This window comes from Cricetulus griseus (genome assembly GCF_003668045.3).
Source record: "Cricetulus griseus strain 17A/GY chromosome 1 unlocalized genomic scaffold, alternate assembly CriGri-PICRH-1.0 chr1_0, whole genome shotgun sequence".
Taxonomy (NCBI): Eukaryota; Metazoa; Chordata; class Mammalia; order Rodentia; family Cricetidae; genus Cricetulus; species Cricetulus griseus.
The window spans coordinates 13,892,679-13,909,992 of record NW_023276806.1 but is presented as its reverse complement, the minus strand read 5'-3'; the positions used below and the strand labels follow the sequence as shown (position 1 = coordinate 13,909,992).

General features: G+C 40.3%; 1 protein-coding gene across 1 annotated transcript in view; it reads left to right on the top strand.

The window, feature by feature from the left end:
* The first annotated feature begins 349 nt into the window (after positions 1-349).
* The window catches only part of LOC103158657 (collagen alpha-1(XXIV) chain-like), a 272,066-nt gene continuing 255,101 nt past the window's right edge, over positions 350-17,314 (top strand). The window contains exons 1-6 of the mRNA XM_035450688.1: positions 350-359; positions 627-1,351; positions 1,412-2,074; positions 6,941-6,994; positions 9,443-9,496; positions 10,782-10,835. Of these exons, the coding sequence (XP_035306579.1) occupies positions 350-359; positions 627-1,351; positions 1,412-2,074; positions 6,941-6,994; positions 9,443-9,496; positions 10,782-10,835 (1,560 nt within the window). The remainder of the gene's footprint in view (positions 360-626; positions 1,352-1,411; positions 2,075-6,940; positions 6,995-9,442; positions 9,497-10,781; positions 10,836-17,314) is intronic.

Genomic DNA, 17,314 nt, shown 5'->3' with positions numbered 1-17,314 from the left:
TACATAATAAATACTGAAAAAGAGTGTGCAGATTGGGTAAAAATCACTGAAGGGGACTGGAAATATGAAAGAGAGAGAAGCATGAAAGGACAGAAATAGAGCAACACTCAAAACAAAAGAAACTGAAATCCCCTTTTTATGCCTCACTAAAGGATTTGGGTAACCAAGGAGCTTTAAGTGCAATATGTAATTAAAGTATTAGTCACAGGAAGCTTTAATTACATCCCCAGGATTTTGAAAAATTAGAATTTAAGTAATGGTGTGAACCTAATTTATAAAAAAAAATTGTGAGTTACAAGCTACTCTTGTCAACAGGGTCTCAGTTTTGTCCAAACATAGTCATCATTAAATGTTAAGTGGTAAGTTCAGGACATGAATAGCATTTTGGAAGCTGTGACTCTGTGTTTATAGCAGAGGGGCAAGAGTTCTCATAAAACAGTGATGTGTGTGTGGCCAGGGTGCGTGCGCACTTGCTGGCAATACCTCCCTCACTAGCGTTTGCTACCTAGAAATTACTTGTTGATAGAGCATGATTATAGTGCTTATAGAAAACGTTTTTTATACTCAAACATTTGTATGAATATGTAAGTAAGAGCCTTTCTACCTTCCTCTCTTTTCACTTCTAGGCATAGATATTCTTCATCAACTAGGCATTGGAGGCAAAGATGTAAGACACACCTCATCAGCGACTGCTGTGCCATCGTCATCCACACCATTACCTCAGAGGGTCCATTTAACAGAATTTGGTGTCATTTTAAAAAATAATGCCTATATTGAGGCACCTCTAGCGAACATTTTACCAGTTAGTTTAAGACAACCACTGACAGTATTGATTGGGTTGCAATCACATAAAGTGAACAATGCATTTCTCTTCAGCATTCGAAATAAAAACAGACTGCAATTAGGAGTACAGTTGCTACCTAAGAAACTAGTAGTGCACGTTGGAGGAAAGCAATCCGTAGTTTTTAACTACAGCGCCCATGATGAGCGATGGCACTCACTTGCCATCACTCTTAGAGACCGAGTTGTCTCCATGTTTGTTGAATGTGGAAAGAGATATTTTAGTGGGGAGACTACTTCAGAAGTTCAGACCTTTGACTCGCATAGTGTGTTCACCTTGGGAAGTATGAATAATAACTCTGTCCACTTTGAAGGAATCGTGTGTCAGCTGGATATCATTCCTTCCACAGAAGCATCTGCAGACTATTGCAGATCCATGAAACAGCAGTGTCCCCAAGCAGACACATCCCAAGCTGAAACAAGCCTTCCTCATACAGCAGTAATGCCAACCAGACACCCTGAGCACACCCCTTTGCCCAAAGGATTTGGTGAAGCAGAATTGCCACGGAAGGCATTCATAGAACAAACCCCCTTTCCCAAAAGATTTGGTGAAACAGAATTACCAAAAAAGACATTCACAGATCACACCCCAGTGCCCAAAGGATTTAGTGAAGCAGAATTGCCACGGAAGACATTCTCTGATGGCCAAAACATTCCAAATATCAGAAATAACAATTCTGACACAGTACATAAAAGCCAAGAGCACCAGATTTCAAGGCCCCAGGTAATGTCTTTCCACTCAGGAAATGTCTCAGCCGTGACTCTCGAAAACTACAGAATTGAACCTAAAGAATTTACCACTGAGGAAGAGATGCATTTAAACCTGTCAGTGTCTCATCATCACCCAAGGGAGGCAAGAATACGTACAGCTGGATCAGACAACTTCACCCAACACAATAAGGAAGCAGCAGGTCTGCCTGTGCCTAAGCAAGCAGCACCTAACGTTGCACATACAAATCAGGAGGCCATGACTAATCTCAAGAAAGCCATCACAGCAAATCTGCACACCAATGAACTCATGGAAATGGAGCAGAATTTAAACAACACCTTGTATAGGCCCTCTGTGGATAACCACCTTGAACTAAGGAAGGAAGGTGAATTTTACCCTGATGCTACTTACCCCATCGAAAATAGCTATGAAGCCATGCCTTATGATTATTATTATTATGAGGATTATAGAGCAATGCTTGACATGGAGTATATGAGAGGGCCAAAAGGGGACACTGGACCTCCCGTAAGTTGGATTTCATTTTTTAAGCTCTGTCTTAATGCCTTAACTTACTATGTATATCGGAGAATGTCTGAACCATACACTGTAGGACAGACTAGAGCTATCTAAGAAATGTATCCTGCCACAATGGGTGACGCCATGCTTATTATAACAAATCAGTGTGCAATCTTGTCTCAAATTATACTCTTTTTAATTGGTAGACTGAAAAAGTTATCTAATTCTTGGTAAAGAGGTGGAGAAACTATATGGTTTTCTAATTCAGTTGAAATCCAACCAGGAATTGAACTGCAAATTATATTCTTTATGAAAAACAAAAGCAGGCTCAATGCCTAGTTATGTAAAAAAGATATATAAAAGTTATCTTGTGAAAATAGTAAATATACCAATTAAGTATGCCTTTATCAAAATAGCATCAAATGGATTGTCAAAGTGTATTGTTTTTAGATAAATATTATTTTATAGATAAATGCTAGAAACAAAGCAAAGAGTGATATTATCATTCTCAGTGAAATATTTTCATTTCCATGATAAATAATATACTTCATTATTTCTTTAATGAGGTAGCCAACTTACAGATGGGTTAATATAAGCTCTACTTACCCAATCAACCTACATCGGGGAGGTTGATCAATGGAGAACCCCAAGAAAATCCACTAATACACAAATAAGTTGTGAAACATTGGTCTGAACTTCTCACTTCTGAATTTCTTCCATTAAGCAGGTACAATTAGAGATCAACATTTGAAATTTTCTAAAATCACTTAAAAACCTCACTTGCAATTAGTGTTGTAACTGCTTACTTTTGCCTTTGATATTTGTATATCTTAAGTAATTTGCCTGCATGTCTTTAGAATTTTATTTCAAAATTGTAAGGATACTAAACACTCCTAAGGCACTGCTTTTTATTAGTACTTTTATTGTCTTATGTGTGTGGATGTTTTGGCTGCATGGGTCTCTGTAACACATGTGTGTCTGGTGGCCGTGGAGGAGAGAAGAGGGCATTCAGTCTCCTGGAGTTACAGACTGTTGTGAACCACCATGTGGGTGCTGAGACTCAAACCCAGGTCTTCTGTAAGAACATCAAGTCCTATTGCCTGCTGAGTCTTCTCTCTAATGCCATCAAGACACTTCTTTGATTTATGAAAATAAAACTGGAATTATCGATTGAGTTCTAGAAACCGTAGACTGAGAGAAGATGATGCCATGTTCCTGGCTGGTGTTTCCTTTGGTTATTGCTTGAGGCAGTTGTATTCTTAACAACTCTTCCTACAGCAAACTGTTGGGGGTTACAATAAATCCAGTAGGTGCACTGATGTATAGAATTAACACCTTCTAACTACTTATAAGGAACTATAGGTGGCCACCTACTTTCCTCAGAAAGTCAGTGTAATGGGCTGAGCCTTGATCTGCTAATGTGTTCTGTAAACCCCCAAGTCGTTATCCCATCTGGATTTGTAAAGCAATAAGATGCTCAGCAGACACTTCCTTAGTCTCTGCAGAGCTTGAAGAAGCACAGCTCCTTTATTCTGAAGGCGTCTACATTCCAATAAGAAAAATTAAGTATGTGTGTAACTCGTACTTGTAAGTGTGTACACACACACACACACACACATACACACACACACACACACACACACACTTATGTGCACATATACACAATTAAAAACAATGGAATAGATCATATGTGGCTGAAAGCCATAATCTCATAGACTAAATGTGTGGGGATATAAAAACATTTTGGAGCTGATCTCTAGAAACAATCCCACGTAGGTCACTGTTAGGTTCTTATGACAGACTTATGTGGGACTGGGCCTTGAGGGCCAAATATTTTGTGGATGAGAAAGGCAGATTTCCCTCCCTACCATGGGGAAGACAGAGAGGTGACTGTCACTCACTGCTGCAAGTGATGCTCTGACTAACACTTCGTGTGCATTCTCTTGAAAGAGCTTTGTAACATTATTACAATTGTCCTCATGTTTCAGTGAAAGAAACCAAAAACGGAAGGAGTTTATTGTCTTGCCAATAATAACATGGCATGAAAATGATATAGCCAGGATTTGAATACATATTTTCTGTCTCTAAGGCCAAACTCTTTTTGTGTTAGGCTGAATAATGATGGACAAAAACCCAAGCAAGGTAGCGTCACATCATGGAGAATCTTAACTGTCAAACTGACAGAACTTCATATTATTCTCAGGACTTTTGTAGGTTTCCAAGCAAAAACTCTAACTAACAAAAGTCTGGCCTTAGTACCAAAATAGGTGGGAAGTTCCTGGTTCCATGTTGGTGTTGTATCATTTGGGCATTATTTGGGTTGGCAGAAGTAATAATGGGAAGGCAGGATTCTGAAGGAAGATATACAATATCTGTTCTGAAGGAAGACACATAACAGAGCTTGGGCTTTAATTGGATCTAGAGTCTAAGTTAAAAAAAAAGAGAGAGAGAATAGAGATTGTTGTCATATTTTAAGGTTACAGACAGAGAGAATAGCAGTAGCAATACTGAAAATAATGATAACAATCTGTCCATTTAACATCCCGTTAAGAAGATGGCGGATAAGAAGGAAGGCAATAAGTCATTCAGTTGAAAGAGTGGAAGAAGCAAAGTCAAGGCTGGGGTACAAATCTGAGAGTCTTCCTTGTCAACATTCCAGTTGAAAATGACAAGTCTGTGTAGTATTTTCAAAGAAAGAGCTGTGACCAAAGCAGGTTAAAGAAGAAAGCAGAGTAGTTAAAATGATTGCAGAGAAAAATATTATTCTTATTGCAAAACCCAAGGGGGAAAGATTATTTGGGGGAAAGAAATTGATTGGCAATTCCAAGAGCTACAGAGGAGTCAGAGTGAGAACTGGGTGGAAGTGTGTGTGTGGGGGGGGGTACCTCCTTTCATCTGATGAGACGGCCACAGCTGAGCGTGGAGAGTCCAACTCCAAAACTTCAGTGTGGGAGACTGAAGGTAGATTACAGAGTGCTAGGGGGAGAATGAATGGTGGCAGATTCCTAGGAACTCAAAGAGGCTGCTTCACTTCCTGACGTTTCTGTGGAAGCCCCGTGGCCTGGCCAGTTTCCCACTTTCGGGTGATAGCATTTTTGTGTCTTCATTACTATACAGTTCATCTATAGAGTATTTTTTAATCTATAATTTATAGGCATATAACAAATTAACATGCTTACATACTGTGATAATCTAATAACACATAAAACCAAGATATTAAGTACTTTTATCTCCATATCATGTTTTTGTGTGGAGCCTTCAGATTCAGTCTTCTAGTTCTTCATGAAGTATGAGTTATCGTGGTCACCCACTGCACTGGAAGACCTGAAACACCAGTCCCCCGTAACAGCACTTTTGAGTGTAGCCTCCCTCCACACCCCCTCCTCCTTCTGGCCTCTAGAAATCACTCCACTCCCTTCTTTGGCTGATATATTTGCAATTTTAGCTTCTATGTGTGAGGGAGATTATATGGTACTTTTCTGTGACTTCCCATTCCACACAAGTTATGCTGCCCTAGCCTGCGCTGGGTATTCTTACCTAGTCGTCTCCTGGTTGTACCCTCACTTGGCAGTTGCTTATAGAGCCATGCTAAAGATGGAGGAGTGGGTTTCTCCCATGTCAACTTCATTTCTTTTGGAAATATATATATATATATATATATATATATATATATATATATATAGTGAGGTAGATCTATTTTTAGGTTTAGTGGAACGTCCACACTGATTCCTGTAATTGCATTACTCATCTACATTTCCACCAACCAGAGTTTATGAGATTTTCTTCATCCTTACTGTATTTTTTTTTCTTTTTTTGCTTTTTGGAAGAATAACTGAGGGAAGATGATATCTCATTGTGGTTTTAATTGCATTTAACTAGGGAAACTGAACATTTTCCACATGCTTGTTAGACACTTGTATATCTTAATCAAGAAATGTTCTTGTAGATGATTTGTCCATGTCAAGAGATTGTTTTGCTGTGAGGTTTTTCAAAGCTCTAATATATTCTGTTACTAACTTGTCTGAGGAATGTTTTGTAAATATTTTCCCATACTGATGGTTATCTTTTCATCCTTTTAATTTAAGATTTATTTTTATTTTCTGTGTATAACTGTTTTGCCTTCATTTATGTAACTACATTTCATCAATGCCTGGTGCTTGCAGAAGCCAGACTCGGGCATTGGATCTCCTGGAACTGGAGTTATAGAAAGCTGTGAGCCACCATATGGATACTAGGAACTGAATCCGGGTCTCTGCAAGAGCAGCCAGTGCTCTTAACCACTGAGCCATCTTTCTAGCCCCTCCATTTTTCCTTTATAAGTCATTTAGTTTTTTGTGAGCTCCTGGTATGTCACATTTGGTATAAGACAGATTTATTATGGTTTATAAGAACTACCTCAGTGTAACAGTTTAACACATCATGAAAATCCTTGGTATAATTCTTTTACAAGAACACAAAATGTTTAGTGTTTCGTTTTTCAAGGTTAAGATGCTCTTTTGAAGTGTGTTTAAAAAAAAAAAAAACTGCACTTGAGCGTCAGCCTTAAGTTGGATTTCTCCTTCTGCAATAAAAATAAATGTAGGTAAAAATCGCCCACAAAACTACTAGTTATGGTCTCTGTAAAAACCAGATAGCATGGCTGGAACCATAAGCCCTGGGCTTCCTGCTGCCATTTCTGGCCAGCTTAAAGAGGACAAGTGGTAGAACTTCCCCTCATCCGTGCTGATGTGGGTGAGAGATTAATGCTGCTTCAAAACCATTGTCAGCCGGGAACCAGGAATGGGAAAAACAGTTATTGTGGAGTAGGATAAATATTTGTGAGAAAGACATGCTTCCTATTTTTCCTGCCTAATGCCTTGATGTTTGCTTCCTAAGGGTCCCCCTGGTCCTGTCGGTATCCCAGGTCCATCAGGCAAGAGAGGCCCTCGGGTGAGTAGATGGACTTCAAGTCATGCTCTCAGACACAAGTGTAACGTTCTAGCGTGTTTTGTTTTTTCCTAGTGCTGGGCAGGGTGTGCATCCTCTGGAAACATGTGTCTTCACACTCAGCTCCTCCAGTGCAGCCTGGTTTGTGTGAGTGTAGACAGCCAAAGAGCTCTCTGTGAAAATGTCCAGGAAATAGGATCAACTTGAGAGTTGTGACTGTTTGGTTGGTTCCTTCATTCTTAGTTACAAAGTAATGCCAATGTTCTAAGGTAAGGTATGTTTGGGAAATGAAGGGATCAGACCGCCTTTAAAATATTGTGTTCCTGGATTGTAGAGTGGGAAATGCTGGAGTCATTGACTAGAAAAAAAATCACAAAGGAAAAAACTGCCTATGATCAGCAGTAGTTTCTCACGTTACACGGGTCCTACAAAAACTTTAGTGCTCTGTTGCTCTGTTAGAATTACTTTCTTTCAAGCCTAGAGAAATAAATGTAGATTTTGCTGAAGTCTTCCAAGACAGATGCAAATGGCTTAATATAACCCACTTTCTTTGCACCCTTACTTTTATCACGCTAAGAATATAAAGCCAAGTCACTGTAAAATATTACTTTACACTCTCTATATTCACATCAAACAATTGTGCATTTGGAGGCTAAGGTACATGCCCAGTGTGCTTTGGCTGCTCTTTAGCATTTTTCTGAACTCTGGAGCTGATGGTCTATTTGGCCGTCCCACACCCCCTCTGACCATTGTCTAGTTTGTGTCCCCCAGCATGTCAGTCAGTCATGTTCATCCTTCTACCTTCTGTGAGGAGACTTTGGAAACTGCTTTCCTTTTCTTGGCACTGATTCCATTCCCTCTTTACTCCAAGGCTGTTATTTTTTCCCACAGGATTTCCTTCAGATTTTGAATCTCAAACTACACTAAAGACACATGGGTTCCCTTCTCTAATGTTCATCCCCCTTTTATTTGTCCAACCTGCTACCCCCTAAGGAGAGAACAGTCTGCTTCTTGGGACTAGCTGCAATCCGAATTTCATCCTCTTTAATCAACTCTCTAACTTGAAAGTTGCATCTTTGCAAATTCTCTCTCCCTAAATTTAGTCCTACTTGGTCACAGTCAACAAGTCACCCCTCTTTGAAAAATCCCAAACTTTAATTGATATGTTTTTCGTAAAGCCATAGATAGTGTTGGCTCATATTGCACTGCTGAGTTTCATGAAATAGGGGTGAACTCATTACCTTGCCATCTACAGCAACAATTCATTATTTCCATAGATCTTCCCACCTCCTCTTCTTTCTTAAGGTTATCAATGTCCTGGACTGTAATGGTTTCTCCCTAGTTTTATTTTTACTAGATGTATTTTCAGTGTCAACATTGTTGAGTTCCCCGGAACAATTTTTCCTGAGGAGACAAGTGATTGCTGAATTGATATTATATGTTAAGGTGTATGCCTGCCTAGAGAACACAGTGGCAGGAGTACAAAACCTATCAGGCTCCTGCAGACCTGACCGCCCTCAGGAGAATGTCTCAGTTTCTGTGCTCACTGGTTGTGTGAGCTTAATTTTTCTCATTTGTGAGTAAGAATAGCTTTCTTGCAAGATGTTGTATACATTAGTAATGAGAATTGCCAAATATGATCATAGTTCAAGGCACAAACTAGGCTCTCAGGGAATAGAATCAAGTTTTAAATTCAGATGATAATAATTTATCAACAAAGGGCAATCAAATTGGCAAACATTCAAGTGGCTGGTGGAATACTATATGGAATACTAGACTAGTATGATAAAGAGTCCCTTCAAAAAACATTTTAATCCTGAACTAAATAGGACAAGTCGTGATGCAGTTGAAACAATAGCACAATATTTGCATAACAGACTGGAACAGCATCCAATGCCTGCAGGCAGCATACCATGCACTAGTCTCAGCAGAAGCTGTCAGGAGAAAAATTACCTCATGATGACGAATCCAAGGATTAAAAGGAGGCTAGAACCAAACTGAGATTTGAGGAAGTATTTGGATAGATGCGGGGAAGTTAATGAAGTGAGAATTTAAGGAAGTCATATACCATATGCAAACCTTGGCTGTATGAAGGGGTGCACAGGTTGAAGAGTACAGAAACCAAACAGACATACATTGGTGGGCTTCTGACTCTTCACAGCTTAGATGGAGAAGTCAACTCTGTGGTCTGGACAGAAATGGTGGATAATGCCACACCTTGAGACAACTTTGATATAAAAGATAGACTGTTCTGTTCTGTTGTCTGGATAACAGCTATTCATTCCAAGACAAGAATAGCAAAGGTAGCAGAAGGAATAACTTAGAAAGTATAGTTTACTTTTAGCATTTATCTTAATTAGGCTATATTATGTAATAGTTATATGAATGTCAAAAGAAGCCCTGTTATTTATATCTGTTCTTAGACTGATGAGACACTTTCACTATTTGCAGGGCATTCCGGGACCACATGGAAATCCTGGGTTACCTGGGTTGCCAGGTCCAAAGGTGAGAAATTCCTGTTGAGCATCACGTCATTTTCCTGACATCTTAAAAGAATGTTTTCTGCTTTTTGGGCTAGACTTGGAACATAGAAAGTCTCTGACAATCCTAGGTCTTGGTTCTTTAATAAGATTGTCTGGACAGGTTGTCCTGGGTAGGAGAAAAAAGAAAGCCAAGTGAGCCATGAGGAGCAAGCCAGTGAGCAGTGCCCTTCCCTGGCCTCTGCTTTAGTTCCTGCCTCCAGGCACCTGCCCTGCTTGAATTCCTGCCTTGGCTTCCATCAATGATAGGCTGGGATTGGGAAATGTAAGCCAAATAAACTTTTTTTTCCTTAGTTGTTTTTGGTCAGTATTTTATCACAGCAATAAAAAGCAAACTAACAACCTATCTAGATTTTATTGCCCCTATATATATACAATGTCACTTAGTGTGTGTAACTATTAATAGTGAAATAATAGTATTATTAATTATATTAAGTATTTATATTATTGAGCATTAAGTATTAAGTATTATGTTAAGTAATATTAAGTAATAAAATTAATATAAATAATTAATTATAGATAATATTAAACTAATAACAACAAAATTCATTGTGTCTCAAAAGTAGCAAAGTTAGTGTACACGTCACTATTTGTGTAAAGAGAATAGTTTTAATAGTAATGTTATTCATGGTTTATTTTTTGAAACTTCATTTCTACTTAGGATGTTATTAGAGATCTCAACCTTTACAAATAAAACTAAAAACACACTAGAAAGAAAACAACACATGTCTAGCTCAAAGTTTATTTTTTTAATTCGTTAACATTTTCACACTAGTCATTTTTGGGTTGAAGTGTCCTCTGTCGTCCTCTTCCCTTCCCCACTGACAGTCACCCTCTGCCTTCACGTCTTCTCTTTGCTGGTGACCCACTGAGGTTCATTAAAGTCCTTGCGCATATGAACCACAGGGCGGGGAGGGGGAGCTGTTGACTGGTGCCTGAGGAACTTATGAATGGCTGCATCACTAAAGAAATCAAGAAAGCCATTAACTGCCACCAGTTCCTCAAGAAGGGCTCCTGCTCCGTTCATGATGAAATGCTGAAGGGCTGGTCTTGGTCTTGTGGTGAACACCACAGCTGTTGTGAATTCATGAATACAAAATAATGTTATTTAACAACATACACTGTGTGTGGATGAACACATGAACACATGTTCTGAACCCAGTAGCACCTGTGGACACAGATGACTGAACACAGTGGCACACACCGTGTAACTCATGCTTCATGCAGTGTCTCTTAACTCTTGTATCCAGGGTGCCAAAGGAGATCCTGGGTTGTCGCCAGGCCAAGCTGCTCCTGGAGAAAAGGTAATTATTTTTCAATGAAATAAGAATGTTTTATTTATTCTTGATATTTACAAATAAAGTTTCTAGGGGTCTGGGAAGATGGCATAACATGTAAAGTGCCTGAATTTGGATCCCTAGCAACCATATTTTAAAATCTAATATGGTGGACAGTGCTGGGGTCTGTGACTTCAGTGCTGGGAGGCAAGAAAGGCAATCTTAGGACTCACGCCAAGTTCCAGGTTTAGATAGGGACTCTGCTCAAAATGTAAAGCAAACAGTTATGGGGGGGGGGAACCCAACATTATCTCTGGCCTCCGTCTGTGTATATGTGAATGAGGACACTCAAGCATATTCACGTGTGTGTGTGTGTGTGTGTGTGTGTGTGTCTGTGTGTGTGTGTGTGTGTCTGTGTGTGTGTGTGTGTGTTTGTGTGTGTGTGTGTGTATGTACACACACACACACAGACACACACACAAATATTACTTTTCTCTCTATATACATATATATATATATAATATATATATATATATATATATATATATGGCCAAAGAAGATAGCAGAAAGCTGTTGAATTTTTTTTTCGGTTTTTTGAGACAGGGTTTCTCTGTGTAGCTTTGGAGCCTATCCTGGCACTCTCTTGGAGACCAGGCTGGCCTCGAACTCACAGAGATCCACCTGCCTCTGTCTCCTGAGTGCTGGAATTAAAGGCATGTACCACCGACGCCCAGCTAAAGCTGTTGAATTTTAACAAAGAAATATTTGAAAAATTAAGTGAATTACATTCTGTGAGCTTCATTGCTTCCCATTAACGTTATCAAGTGTCTGCTTTAGACTGACGTTGTGTCAGACAGGGTTAATGGGTGAAAATGTTGGAGCAGAATGTGGTTTTTTTGTTTGTTTGTGTTGCTCCTTTGAGACAGGGGCTCATGTAAATCAGGGTGGCCTCACACGCCCTGTGTATCTAAAAATAACGTTGACCCCAACCTCTGTTCCCCAAGTGCTAGATCACCATATCTGACCCAGGACTTGTTCTTAACCTCAAAGGTTTTACTGTTGATATATATGAACATGTAACACCTAAATACAAAGTCATGTGTTTTAGGAATGTTCTAGATTCCTTACATCAGTGGTTCTCAGCCTTCCTAACACTACAACCCTTTAACACATTTCTTCATGCTGTGGTGACTCCCAACTATAAAATTATTTTTGTTGCTCTTGACAACTGTAATTTTGCCTCTGTTATAAATTGTAATGTAAGCATCTGTGTTTTCTGATGGTCTTATAAAACCCCTGGGAAAGGGCCATTTGACCCCAAAGGGGTTGTGACTCACAGGTTGAGAACCACTGCTCTACCTGGTATAAAAGGCTAGCTAGGTACCGAGAGGCAGTTTTCATGCCATATCATCTAGTTGTAAAGACCAGAGCAGGTAGGTCAGTTACTCAAAGGTAGGAACTGGCAGAGTTAGTGATAGAACTAAGCTTTCTAACTTCTAATCCAGGATGCCTTTCATGCCATCATGATACTCTGAAATTTGTGGGCAAAATCTAATGATTTAAATTAAAGATAGCAACAAACCCCTAATTGGGAGGCTGATGCTGATTTTCAGTAAGAATAGGTAAAAATGAATACTTTATTTTGTTTTGCTTTGTTATTATGGAGTTAGCAATGCTCTTTATTAATTAATTTTTATTACTTAAATTTGCTATCTGATGATTTCATAATGTATATAATGCATTCTGATCTCTCTTATCCACCCACCATGTCTTGTTTCTTTCATATCTTGCAGCCAAGGCGTGTTGTGTCTTCAGCTACAGTGTCTTATCCTCTGCTCCAGGGTGGTGGTGGGGAACAAAAGGTCAACAAAAGCCCATTTTGTTGATAGGAGTTTGTAGGAGTGGTTGCTGATCAACCACTCCTACAGAGGTGTCTCACCAGTTTTATTTAGTGAACACTCCTTCCAGGAGAGCAGCATTCTCTGTCCATGCTGGGTATCTTCCTTTAATCTCTTCCCCATTTTTAAATTGGCTTACAAGATAGTTTTTTTGTGTGTGTGCACTCTTCATTTTGGTTAATCTCCTTCCTCACCTGCGGCGTCCACCCTTGACCAGCAAGAAAGACGCCACACCGAGGAATCTTCTTCAAACACAGTTTAATCGGGAACCTCTTTGCTTTTGTACAATGTATAATGGAGGCGGCGGCCCCAGGCCGAGGGAGACGGGGCCTGATATAGTCTACATCTACCAATCACCTAACCCTACGTGGCGCGCCAGGATAGGTTGTCTCCAAGCAGAATTAAGAGGATACATGACCTCTACCATATTTGGAGTTGTTTACCACAGAGAGCGCTCGCCGTCGGGCTGGCGGAAGGCGGAAACCAGCGCCATCTTTTGGGTGCGGTTTTCTGCAGCTCTCTACAGTTCCCCCTTTTTGTTTTAATATTATAGGAGTAGCAGTATCTATCTGTTGTCAGATTTCAGTCATCTCTGTCTTAGGTTCAACCCCAGTGTCCCTATCTTACCCGTCAAAGAGTCACTGTGTCGCCCTCACAGGCTCATGTCTTAGGTTGAAGGGAACACATGTATGCTTATTCGCTCAGCATGAGGGTAGGTGCCCGTCATTGAGCATGACTGATTCAGATACGCATCACTCACTCAGCAAGGGCGAGACAGACATCTATTTGTCTGTCAGCATGGATAACCATGCTTGAGGGGACTGTCCTGCTTCCACAGCAGCAAAGGCCTGTACCAACATAGCAGCTTGGGATTTTTGCGACTTCCTGATCCTGCATAGGCACCACAAGCAAACAAAAATGGCTAACAGCATCATGGAAAACATAACCCCTATTCCAGCCCATTCCTTAACTAAACTAAAGGCTCGCTTAAGGGTAGTTAAGAGGGTATTAACAGTGGGCAGGCTCAGGCGTGTAGCATTCACGGCAATAATCTGTTGTGTCAGGGTGTCTGTCAGGTTCTCGAACTGTTGACTCCAATTTCCCTGAAGGTAGGCACTCAACTGCCAACTCAGGTTGCTGTTCTCCGTGAAATTATTGGCCATCCTGGAGGTGATACACAAAGAAGAAAAGGAATGAATGCATCCTATGGAAGTTAAGGTTACTAAATCATCCACCTGTTCCTGCAACAGGTCCACTCTTTGGTTCACAGTTAGAATGCCAGCTTTTAAGTGGCCATCAATAGATCTCAAGGTAGTTAATGTTGTAGCTGTTTTTTCCACAATATCATTGACTGTCTCAGCTGATTGGACCTGAGCAGCCATGGCAACGGCGGCAGTCGTAGCCGCTGCTGCAGAAAGGGTAATGGCAGTAACCAATGCTGCAGTTATGCCAAAATCCCGTTTGGTTCTGATGATTTCCGTAATGGGAAACGTTCCTGTATCCACTTTGACTGGAATAGGAACATACATAGGAATCCTCATCACTACTGCTGTATTAGCAGAACCATTCCAACATTGGCTAGCAATGCAGGAGACATCAGTCGAATTGCACGAGATCACTTCTTTGGTAGCATCAGTAGCATTAGAGAGCAGAAAGAAAAAAGGAGCTTTTAAGCATACTGGGCTAGCTGGAACAGTGAGATTATTCAAAGCTTTATGTATTGATAGATTCTTAAGAGAAGGTCCCTTCTCATCCCTTGTACCAGAAACATTAAGAAGTCTTATGCAGAGATTCTGGAGAACTGCAAAAGGTTCAAGAGAAGTAAATGCTCCACGCTCGTTGGAGAGTACCCATTGAAACCATGGCCAGGTATTTTTACTGCCTGTTCTTTGGGAACCTCCCTGAGTTAGGTTATACTGGTACTTGCCAAGAGGGGGAGTAAATTCAAAACCTGGAGCTATTTGCTTAAGTTTGTGATCCGGACTCTGACAAGGCGTCCAATGAGGTGGATAGCCTCGATTGGGTGCACAATAAGGCAAGACTTGTCGAGCAGTGGAGTTCTCTTGACTAAAGCGTGAATTTGAGGGTCGGAGCCCCTCCATCAGCATCAGAAATGTAGTGATATTTACATCTTTGGTTCCATTTGTACCAGTGCCAGAGCCAGAACTAGCGCCTGTACTAAACTGAGACAGGGCTTCAGTGAGCATAGCACTCGAGATCTGGTTATTAGTAAGAGGATCAAGCCAATTGCCAATAGAACCATTCTTCAACCAAATGCATGGGTTAGAATTATTAATAAGGGAGAAGCATAATGCTCCATTGAGAGAAATATTAGTGGCTGAATACTGGGCAGTGTCAGGATCTAAATTGACACAAGGCAAACCCAATTCACAACTAGTAGAAAAGAAAACAGGCAAAACTTTAGATGTGCTATGAACAGGCAAAGGAATTGGCCACGCTTTCGCTATGGCCCACAGGATTTGTTCTCTGGCCTGGATCAGCCACGGTGTTGTCAAGATCAGCAGCAGGATCAATATCGGAGGCTTCATCTTGTTTGTTGCACCTCCTCGTTAGTCTCTCTGGAATCCACACCGGGTCTTGCTGATCCTGAGGGAAAACACAAACAGAACCTCTCGCCCATGCTAATACCGGGTCCGGTCCATGCCATAGACCCGTAAGGATATCTTTCCATTTTACATAGCCCTTCTGAGCAGGTGCCCGAGTCTGGTGCCTATCGGCAGCAGAAAGGCCTTGAGAATCCAAATTTAAAAAATTCAGAGTAAAGAGAGCCAAAGATAGTTGTTCCTTTGGTGTTCTACCATGGCCTATTCCCCCTTTTTGTTTTAATAAACATTCTTTCAATGTGCGATGGGCTCTTTCAACTATTCCTTGTCCTTGGGGATTATAAGGCAGGCCATGGTTTAATTGGACTTCCATCTGTTTACAGAAGGAGGTAAAAGATTGAGCTGTATAAGCAGGACCATTGTCAGTCTTTAATTGCTGAGGTTTTCCCCAGGCAGCCCACGCCTCAAGGCAATGTCCAATGACATTGCGAGCCTTTTCCCCACTCATAGGGGTGGCATGGATGATGCCTGAACAGGTATCCACAGACACATGGATATATTTAAGAGTTCCAAATCCTGAAAAATGAGTTACGTCCATTTGCCAGATCTTCAAGGGCAATAACCCTCTGGGATTGACCCCCAGGCTAGGGGGGTGCAAGAAGGTTATACACTGTTGACAATTCAATACTATCTGTCTAGCTTCTGCTCGAGATAGCTGAAACCTTTGCTGTAAAGTTTTTGCAGATACATGAAATTGTTTGTGAAAGTGCTGTGCTCGTTCCATAGAGGAAGCGAAAAATACATATTCCCCTCTAGTACAGAGATCTACGATCTCATTGCCTTTTGATAGAGGTCCAGGCAAGTTGGTATGAGCTCTAATATGTTGTATAAAAAATTTCTGATCGCGATGCCAGATCAACTTTTGCAACTCCTGTAAGAGTTTGCAAACTGTACTATTAGGTTTAATAGGTCCTGCAACCTCCAGGGCCTTAACAGCATTCACAACATATGCCGAATCAGAAATCAGATTAAAGGAGAACGGGCAATTTCTAAACACTTCAAGAACAATTTTACATTCAATAATTTGGGGGGAGCCAGGCTGATATTGAAATTGCACTGGATCCTGATGCTCTATCATGTAGGCTCCACAGCCCGTCTTGGATCCATCAGTGAAAATATTTGCGGCTCCAGCAATAGGAGCTGCTGCAGTCATTTTAGGAAAAATGACTGGATGTTCTTTAAAAAATGACATTAGAGGGTGTTTTGGATAATGATTATCTATTTCTCCTGAAAATCCACATTGAAGAATTGCCCAATCATCCACAGTTCCACAAAGTATCTTAACTTGTTGAGCAGTATAAGGGATTATGATCTTAATTGGTAGTTTCCCAAAATATTGAATACATTGCTGTATCCCATTTTGAGCCAAGTCAGCAACCGCTGCAGGATAGTATTCAATAGTTTTTCCTGGGGAGGATTTAGAATAAATCCATAGTAACGGACCATCTTGCCACAGCAAAGCTGTAGGCTGGGAGAATGTTGGAAGCACACACAAAAGAATATCCATATTTTCTATTAGCCGTTTAAGGCTGGCATTTTGTAATTCTGTCTCCACTTTCTTTAAAGCTTCTCTGGCTTCAGCAGTTAACTGCCTAGGTGAATCTAATGCTGAATCACCATTGAGAATATTATACAATGGCTTCAACTCATAATTTGGTAATTTTAAATAACATCTTATCCAATTTATATCTCCCAACAACTTTTGAAAATCATTAAGAGTTTTTAAATTATCTTTTCTAATCTCTATCTTTTGTGGAATAATTGTATGAGGGAGAATCTTAGCCCCTAGATAGTTAACAACAGTGTCCTTTTGTACCTTTTCTGAGGCTATGACTAAATTATGCATCTCAAGCAATTTTACCAATTTTGTATATGCCTTATTAAGCGTTTTATCATCTTTGGCAGCCAATAAAATATCATCCATATAATGAACACATCTAATCTTTGGAAAGTCCACTCTCAAAGGAGCAATTGCTTCTGCTAC